The 10,075-nt window shown below is 26.7% G+C and overlaps 1 protein-coding gene across 5 annotated transcripts in view; it reads right to left on the bottom strand.

The window, feature by feature from the left end:
* Positions 1-10,075, bottom strand: part of LOC107452291 (putative RNA-binding protein Luc7-like 1) — a 20,154-nt gene extending 10,079 nt beyond the window's left edge. For 4 of the 5 annotated variants that reach the window (XR_001585175.3, XR_006225359.2, XR_011637264.1 and 1 more), the window contains exons 1-5: positions 9,850-10,060; positions 6,892-6,989; positions 5,132-5,230; positions 3,594-3,704; positions 614-757 (exon numbers count right to left, since the gene is read on the bottom strand). Coding sequence is in view for 1 of the 5 variants with exons in the window: in XM_016068655.3 (XP_015924141.1) it covers positions 614-757; positions 3,594-3,704; positions 5,132-5,230; positions 6,892-6,989; positions 9,850-9,910 (513 nt within the window). In the remaining 4 variants the exon portion in view is untranslated. Of the gene's footprint in view, positions 1-613; positions 758-3,593; positions 3,705-5,131; positions 5,231-6,891; positions 6,990-9,849 lie in introns of all 5 variants that reach the window. The other variant, XM_016068655.3, reaches the window with a different exon arrangement.

Genomic DNA, 10,075 nt, shown 5'->3' with positions numbered 1-10,075 from the left:
TGGTTTAGTATGGGTATTGACAAAGTTAAAATTGTAAAGCGTATTGATGATGGAACCAATCAATCGACACTGTGTAAGGAATTTTCCTTGTCAAAATCTACAGTTTCAAACATTTGGAAAAATCGAAGTGCAATTCTTGCGGCATACGACAAAAACATGGTTTCATCGAAAAAACTGCGTGGAGCTGAAAGAGAAAACGTAGAAGATGCTTTGTTAAGATGGTTCGAAATCTTGTTCAAAATGTAAAAATCTTGCATTCTTTGCACATTGTAGATAAGAAAATTGATGAACTCAATTTAAAATCAAATTGTGTTCAATCAAAAATCACAAATTTTTTTCATAAAAAGTGAAAATAAAACTAATATTTAGCGACGTAATTACTTTTTCCATCAATTTTTGCTTTATTATCTGTTAATTAGTTAATAATTTTTTTAAATAACTTATGCAAAATTGCAAAGCCAATTTTCAGTCATTCAACTGTCTTATGGAAAAAATATTCTTCAAAAAATTTGGATATAGTGAACCATCGGTTATAGTGGACACATTACTGAGTTCGCAGACGGTTCACTATAGCGGGGTTTGACTGTATTAAGTAAAAAAAAATCAGGTTTACCTCAGCTTCATTCTTTTCTTTCTTGAGAGCATCAGCTGTCTCCAGCAGTTTCAAGGATCCATCAACATCACCTTCTGCTCCTAACTTCTCTGCCTGAGCCAGTATCTCATTGATTTCTACACCTATCTGCTTAATTTTAGCAATCTTCAAAATAAAAAGAAAAATTACTGATTGAAAAACTACAAATTAAAAATAAGTAGAACAGAAAAGTGAGAAACTTGCACTGATACTATCCCCACATCACACCCCAAAAATGTGTGTATGTTCACTTGTTAAAACATACACAAACCAGGGTTCTTGATTTTTTTTTTAAATATTTTTTAAAAATCGGATTTTTTTTTTATTCAAACACACTGTAAGAACCTTGATTTATGATTTTAAAAAACTTATAAATGTTTTATCAAAATTAAACTAATATTAAAACTATATTATAACAATATTTTAGAAGCTCCAACTACCTAAAACAATTTTTCATTATAATACATAGCTTTGAATTCCTAGCAACCATTTTGAAACAAGTGCATGATAGAAATTTAAAGACTAGATAAAATAAAGGATACTTTAACTATTAAAACAAAATTTCAATTAGCAAACCATAATTTTTATTTAAAATTGTGATTTCTTTTTTTTTTTTCTTTTTTTGCTCTTCATATTTTAAATGACTGAATAAATGTAACAGATTGTGTTTATAAGTGTAGTCATTCATCAATAAATAAATAAATATTTAATCTATATATTTTCATATTAAAATATTCATTTTTAATCCTACATCAAAATAGATAACTTAAAAAAAAAATTTACAAAATCTATGTACTCATTGGAATTTTGTTTCACAAAATTTCTTTATAGAAAATCTGATAATCTCAAAGATACTGTAAACATATTATGAGGAAAAAAAATACGTATTCATAAAAGAGACAGCACAATTCTAATTCTGGGTTATTTAATTTAATAACATAGACATTTTCATTGTGATTTGAAATTAATGTACACAATATTAAGGATAACATAAATACAATAGTTTGTTATTTGTTGCTAAAGAAGCACAAGTTTTCCAGCTTTCTCCGTTCCTAAGTGATTGCGCAGTTTAGATTGTACTAAACTAAATGTCGAAAAAACTCACTCAACAGATGTAGCAGGAGCTTGCGCTGAAAATAACTGTGAAATCATATCTAACACAGCTTTTTTAACATCCTCATTCCCGGCAGTTTGAGATTTCCACCAATCTATAGGATTAACCTGATTGACAACATTAGGGTTAAAAAGGAACTTGTGAAATGGCTCTGACTTAGCTTGATATTTGATAATAACAGGCATTATTGACTGTGGGTATTTTTCATTTATGAAAATTAAACTTTCTGTTTCTTCATCAGGGGTCAAGTTAATTCCACCATAATGGGGATGTAACAAGTTTGCTAGGAGATGTGGCGAGCCTAACGCCTGACTATAGCAATTTGAAAATTTTGCTAAACAGGCTTTATCAAGATTCTCTTTTAGATCTTTTCCCAATTTATTCCAAATATTAACAGCTCTCGAGATGATGCAATATAAAAAGATTTTTAAAAATGTAATTTCAAATGTGTTGGAATTTAACACACACCAAGAAAGAAAGTAATTTCGTTAACTAAAATTGATTAATGCAGTAATTTATTTAAAATAAATTTTAAAACTAAAAAAAGAAAAGAATAAAAGTATCAATAATTTAAAACACTGTTTTTTTAATTTTTTAAGTCAATATACATATAGATAAAAAATCAGTTGATTTAGATCAATGATATTTTTTTTTTAAAAAATCATTTGATTTAAAAATCATGATTTAAATCAACAAACCCTGACAAAAACACCATATAAAGGTTATAAATATGGCAGCAATCAAAATTAATAAAATAAACTACTGGAATTAACTAAAATAACAACAAAATGGTTTTTTCAAAAAAAACTGTATTTTGCAGATTAGAACTTTTTTTCCAACCGATTTATCAAATGTAAAATAAAATATTACAATATTTGATGTTATAACATCTAAAAGAAAAAAAATTCAAATTTGCTGTAATATTTTGCAAACTCTGAATGAAAATTGCATGAGCAGACATACAATACACTAAAAATAAGATATCACCCTTTTGTTCTAATGATGAGATTTACAAGAAATTGTGAGTGTCAATCTCACCTCAAATATGTAAAACAACTATCGCTGATTAGTATTTAAGATACGGAATTAGACACAAAAGCATAGTTTTTCTGAAAACATACAAATATATATAGATAGATAGATATACACACACAGCAAAATTTAAGATATAAATGCAATAGTAATGAAAATTGAAGAGAAAAGGTATAAAATACATAATTCCAAGTTGTGACAATGGGATATATATACATATTTCTTGTTCATTCATATTAACTTTAACAACTATATTTTATTTAATGACTGTCTTTTTCCACATATCAATGATATCCATATGGGAAATAATTTTAGTACTTATGTTTGCAATATTTTTCTTTTTCTCCAAGAATAAACATTTGTCAAATCATGATAATTTATTCTTCCAAAGAATTCCTTCATTCTCAGATTTATTGATGATCTTTTGGTTATTAATTATGAGGATTTTGAAATTTTAGCTAAGCAAATTTATCCAAGAGAATTAACTTTCAACAAAATTATATTTCTAGATTTAACTTTTAAAATTAATGAAGATAAACAAATTTCCTTTAAACCTTAAGGACTTAAGGAATTTTAGCTTTCCAGTAAGGATCAATTTTAATTCCAACTTAGCCAATAAGGTCTTTTCTAATACTATTACCAATCAGATTCTTAGGTTTTACAGAAATAATTCCAAGTATAAAGAGTTTTTGAAAGAGAGTGATAATTTCAAAATAGGTCTAATTAATAACTATTTTCCTTATTCATTCCTTCATTTTCATTTTAGCAAAATTATAAACAACTTGACCATTTAAAAATGATAACCTCATCGCTTACCCGTGCTTGCTCTTCATTGCTAAGATTTTCTTGTGTTTCTGCTAAACGAACTTTAGCTATTTGAATTCTTCTTTCACTTTCACCAATAAAACTTTTCAGCTGCATAAGAGCCTTAATAAATAATGAGAATTAGTATGAATGATGATAAACTAGACTTTTCATGCATAAGAAACAAAAGTAAAGAATAACTGTCCTTCTAGAGATTTTTATTCAAAATAATAGAAGATAACTTATTTTACTATACATTTTGATACATTGGTTAAATTTTCTTATATTTTCTTAAGAATAGACACTATTTTGTAAAATTTTATATAAACAATACTAGGAGACTTTGCCCACTGCTCGCTGGCGCTCGCCAACCCTCGGAACTGCTTTCGCAGTTCATTTCGCTTTGCTCTCTCATTGGATACGATCTTAACGTCTAACTTACTTTTTTGAACACTGAAGTTCCGAAAACTTTTCACTGTAGAAAATTCTAAACCTGTGCATTTCAATATTAATTTGAAATTGCAAACAGTTCACATATTTTTCTTAATCACACTATTCTAAATTTCAGTTGTTGAGAAAAGTAACTGTTGTAAGTTTTGTTTTAAAGTCTTTCCCACCAGAGGGCTAAAACCATGTGTTGTAAAACAATATGAAATAGTACTGAACACAGGATGTAAAGCATCGGCTTCGATGAAGATAATTTTGTGAGAATTCTTTTGATAATTCGGTGAGAATTCACCCGATTAGACATATGATGCTCACTACGTGCTCTTGTGAGCTGAAGCCTATCAATTAAAACGTATTAGCGTTTTATATAATATAGATTAGCCATATGAGGCTCACTACGTGCTCTTGCATGCCGAAGCCTATCAATTAAAAATGAAAATTGTTGCCACACGCGAGAAAAGAAATATCATTGGTTTAATTGATACATACATATTAGCGTTTTATATAATATAGATACTAATTCTAACATAAAATTTTGTCACAATATCAAACACAATGCTAACATTTCTTCCCCAATCATAATCATCCAGATAATTCGTCTAATACAATGGCATATTTCATTATATAATCTCTTTGTATAGCTTCAGGTTTTGCCTCCTGATAATGTCAACCTTGTTAATTGTCTTTTTTCGAAATCGCTTTTTTTCTTTTAATTTATTGTTTTGAAAAAAATATATATTGATCTCAATGAAAATAAAATAAATAATGAAAGGTATTATAATAAATATATATAATTAAAAATTAGCAAGCATGAAGCATGAGCAATATCACACTTGTTATCAAGTTTCTTAAAATAAACTGGAATGAAAACATTTTCTTTCAAAAACAAATAAAAGAATTTAATTTTAAAAAGTGAATAAAACTAATGCTACTTTACTTTGACCTTGAAGAAAAGATTTTAAAAAAATTACTCTTTGAATAAATTATTAATAAAATTTTATGTTTTAATTCAACAATATAAATTTAAAATTTAAATTTTAAAAAAAAATTTAAAAAAGAAAAACTACGTTCCCATCAAAATTGAAATTCTGGTAAATACTTACTTCTCTTTGAAAATTTAGCTCATCTTTCTTTGACGAATTTTCATAATCAGCTCTTAGGGCCACATCATGTACTTTCTTGCATTGGCCCATATCACCTCTCTATAAAATGTAAATAATAAAATAACAGATACCACAATAACATACATATATTATGAAGTAATTGTTTATATTATCTCTATATTAGACAAAACCATCCTTTGTACGAAATTACAAGAATAAAATTCGATGAATTTTTCAAGTTTTCTTGAAAAACTATCAAACCAATTTTTTTTTTTTTTAAATATTTTCTATCATGAAAACAAGACTTTATTTTTAACATAATATGTGACTAAACATACTTGTTGAATAGAAAATTGAATTTATCAATTATTTTAATAAAATATTGTAAGACACTGATTATCACTTAGTATGATTTATTTTCTATAAATTGTAATTGTAAGTTTTAACATATATGCTTAACAATCCTGATATTTTTCACAAAAACTGTGAGAAATCTATTATTTTAGACTTAACTTTAAAAAAAGAAAAAAAAAACCATTGAAACTAATTTTAAATTCAAAATTTATTATTTTAAAGTCACATTAGTCATAATATTAGTTATAATATAGTCACAGGGTTATAATATTTTTTACTTGTGATTCACAGTAACGTTAAATTGAACAATTATTGTCAGCTTAGTGAATAATATTGATTGAATGTAAATATAGTTACAATTAAGAAACAAATTAAAGCGAAGAACTGCTTATAAAAAAGTTTATTCACACTGAGTTTTACATTTTAATTTAAGTACTCCAATAAAGTTAAAGCAAATGGTAATGAAATTTTTATATGCAATAATTGTAATACACATAAGAGTTAATACGCATAAGAGTTAATTACTTTGAACTACTTATTGTTACTTAAGATTAAAAGTTTTTCACGTTTGTTGTAGAATTTTTGCATGTTTTGATTTTTTTCTTAAAAAACACAAAAAGAAAGAAATATCTTGACTATTTGGACTTTTCAGCCAAAATCCTTGCTAATTCCAGATTTTCAAATTCTTTGAAAGTGGAACATTGCTTAATATCTAATAACATCTTTTTTAAAGACATTGAGCTATTTTGCTGTAACTTTTCTCTAATTGTATTGTAGTATGGAAACATGATTGGTAAACACAATCTAATTTTGTATATATTTAAAGTAAAAAGTTAACTTAAAAAAAAGACTAAAGTGCTCCAAAAAAAAAGGAAATAAAATAAAAGTGTCAGTGTAAAAGGAAATCAAGTAAAATAATAATCAAAAGTTTCTAATTTATTGGACAGTGTGAGTATCAAGAGAAATTGAAATGCAAGGTCGTTAAGATTAAACGAGTTCTTAGTTCCCTAAGGGGGGGAAGTAAATTATTTCTTGCATTAAAGATGATTCTTTCTTGAATCTACAAAAATAGAATTTAAAAGGTAGAAAGTGAAATTAAATACAAACTAAAATTTTATTATCTTCATAAATAAGACAAAATAAGAAGTTGCCTACTTCAAAAATGTGAGCTTAAAACCTCCAATAAATTGACATACCTGCCTAATAGTTCTAAAGTAATATTTATAGACTAATACTCGCAATCAGAAATTTTTTAAATTTTAAGTACATCCTTAGACAAAAATTAGCAAGAAGACATTGAAAAAAATTCACAAAATTATAAGTTAAAAATCACAAGTCAATAATACAAGATATAAAAAAATTATTCAGCTTTATCTTTTCTCAGAGAAATTTAACCTCATACTTACTGTATCTCTCAATATCTCATGAGGACAACAATTCAGGAGGAAACTTTTGCATACTCTCACACTAGAATAATGAAGCTTTTCTTGACGTGTATCTTCCCCTACAGATTAATAGCAAGAAAGTTGAAAAAAACAAATCTACATTTAACAAAACTTCAAAATTTTAAATATAACAAAAAACCCCAACAGTTTAGAATTATAAATAATAATAGATATGATTAAGCCAGGGTTGGGGTTTTGGACGTCCTAAACTGGTTTTGGACAGGACATGTGGGTTTTACTGTCTTAAACTGGGTAAAACTGTCCTAAACTGGGTAAAACTGTCCTAAACTGTCCAAAACCTTGGAACTTTGGTAAAAGGTAAAAATTCTGTAGGTGTAACCATTGTACACGTAATAATTACATGTATCAATAAATATTTGATATTTTTTATACAATTTACTATAACTTATTAAAAGAAAATAATATAATATAATAGGAGAAGGTTTATAATTTTTGAAGCTCCACAATTCATTGAACAACAAAAGTGAATACCTAATCTCTTAAATATAAATATGCTTTTAATACTGATAAATAATATTTTTGCATAAGGATAAATATGGCAATATTAAAAAATAATAATTTTTCTTAAAAAAAAACTAAATTTTTCAAAAATTAACCTATTATTTTTCACAATATTTTTTTTAAAAAATGTTATAATTTCTGCATCACAGGATGATAAAAAAAGACATTTATTTTAAAAAAATTGTTTTTAAATATAAATATATTAGTTTAAATTGAAAATACAAAATAATTGAAAAATGTATTAACAGTTTTGAAGGGCATAACATCAGTTTCGGTTACTGACACTGGTGATGTATCACCACTATGCTAAAAGAATTGAACATGAATGAAATAAAAGTATTCTTGAATAGTACTATAGATAAATAAACCTGTTTATGACGAACTAAGCACTTAGTCCCTAATATTTTAACCTGTATGGCAAGGCCAAACTTCAGTTATGTACTATTGAATGAGAAGACTAATACTTTTAAAAACAAATATTCTCTAGTATATTTAATTATCAATATGTTATTAGTTCTATGTTTATTTTACCTCTTAAATATTGTTCAGATAAAATTGTGACATAATTTGAGTAAAAGGGTTTTGGACAGTTTAAGACAGTTTTGGACAGGACGGTTTAAACCAGGGTTTAAACCGTGGATTAATCCATTCTGTCCTAAACCTTGCCAACCCTGGATTAAGCACATTGATGGTCAACATCTACAAACTACAATTGAATCTACATGATTTCAAACATAGCTAACATTGCAGTTTAGTAGATAGTAAACTGACTGATGTATAGAACAAAACTGTAATGATTTTGCCCAAAACAATTCATTCCTCGAAAAATTCAAAGATGTAGCAAATATATATACGCATAGAGTAATATACAAATATAAATTTTTTAGAAATCAAACACTCTAACTACAACAAGAGGTTGATGATCTCCTTCAGAAATTGCCAAAAAGAGCTCTCTAAATAAGAGCCACTCACATATATTTTGAATACATTTGAATCTACTTATTCACTTTGTAAATACTCTTTGTTTTGATAGTTTTTTCGTGTTTCCTTAGTTAAACTTTTTCGCAATTTCAAGCAGAGTTTTGCCCAGTCGATAGGAGAGGTTTGATGGTCTCGCCTAAAAGTTATCAACGCAAAGTATATAGAAAAAATTTAGTGCCTCCCATAATAGGTTGTAAATAGAGGAGGTTACTACACAGAGTTAGTCTTTCCTCAAAGGTTCACTGTAATTAGCAGTGCAATGCAGCAAGACTTATTTTAAATCATTCTAATGCGAATTGATGTAAAATACCAACAACAAAAAATTAAAGAATGATACAGTTTATTTACAACAAGTATGAATAATTTCAAATATAAAGAAAATTATTTGATATTTCTATCATTTAGTATTCCCATGGAAACATAACATATGAAATATTGATAGCATTTGAAAATGGGGTGTAAAAATTTCAACAAACAATGCATAATCCATTGCCTAGTTTTTTTTTCTTTTTTTTTTAAATGATGAAGAAAACAGTGATTGTGCGCAGGTGTCTCATTCTAAAATTAAACGCAGCACCAAAACTAGTGCCCACCCTTGATTTACAGTATATGTAATAAAAATAACAGAAACAATAAGAGCAAAAATTGTCAATTTATAATCAATCTAAGTTCAAAAAGCTCTCATTATAATTTTTTGGTCAGTATATCTTCCAATTTCTTTTTTGGGAAAGACATAGGTCCTCCAGTCAGGTAAGTGTGCTTTACTATCCCCTATAATTACCATATGTTTTCATATGAAAACAAAAATTTAAAAGAATTTGAAAAAAAAATTATGCTAAATGTTAGAACAAAAATTTTATAAAATGATTCTAATACTATCTAATCAGAAAGTTTTACAGAGAAATTTTAGTGCCACTTTTGTACTTTTTGATAACCATCATTTGATTAACGAAAAATTGTGATTATAAGGTTTGATACGAGTAGTCCGAAATGATACTGAAGCTGCTTTATAAGTAAAAATAAATATTTTCTGACAAAGATTGAGAATGAACGCATAAAAACTTAATTCAATTCGTAAATGAACAAATTATTTTAATACTGAAACTATATTTCAAAAACAAATCACCAGCCTAAACCAATTTCCCTTCCATATGCTGCAAATAATTCACGTTTTAATCACAACTTGTTGATTTTCTGAGCTCCACTCACAAAAATATATGTATGCAAAAAAAATATTTTACTCTAACCTTATAAAATTTATTATTGGGGTTAAATTTCTGATGACGAAATTAAAAGAATAAAGTAACAGCGAAATCATCATTTTCCAATATTTTCCCATACTTATAGAATGAGAACTAAAATTAATCGTTCGCAAACTAAAGAAGAAAATGAAAAATATATTTAATTATTAATTACCATTTCGTCTAGTTCCCATTAATTCGTCAAGCATTCGGCGCATTTGATCTTGGGCTGACATATTGTAAAATGTTTTATTTTACAATGATAACGCAAAATTTGAAATCAAAAATTTATTCCTTCTTAAGTTTTGCCAATAACAGAACAAGCACACCACCACTACCACCTGTAATTTGTAAACATAAAAAAAATAAAAATATATTTCGAAAATACTATTTTTGCATCG

The sequence above is a fragment of the Parasteatoda tepidariorum genome, chromosome 7 (genome assembly GCF_043381705.1).
Source record: "Parasteatoda tepidariorum isolate YZ-2023 chromosome 7, CAS_Ptep_4.0, whole genome shotgun sequence".
NCBI classification, from domain to species: Eukaryota; Metazoa; Arthropoda; class Arachnida; order Araneae; family Theridiidae; genus Parasteatoda; species Parasteatoda tepidariorum.
Note: the sequence above shows the minus strand (reverse complement) of the source record. Positions and strands in the feature narration are given on the sequence as shown.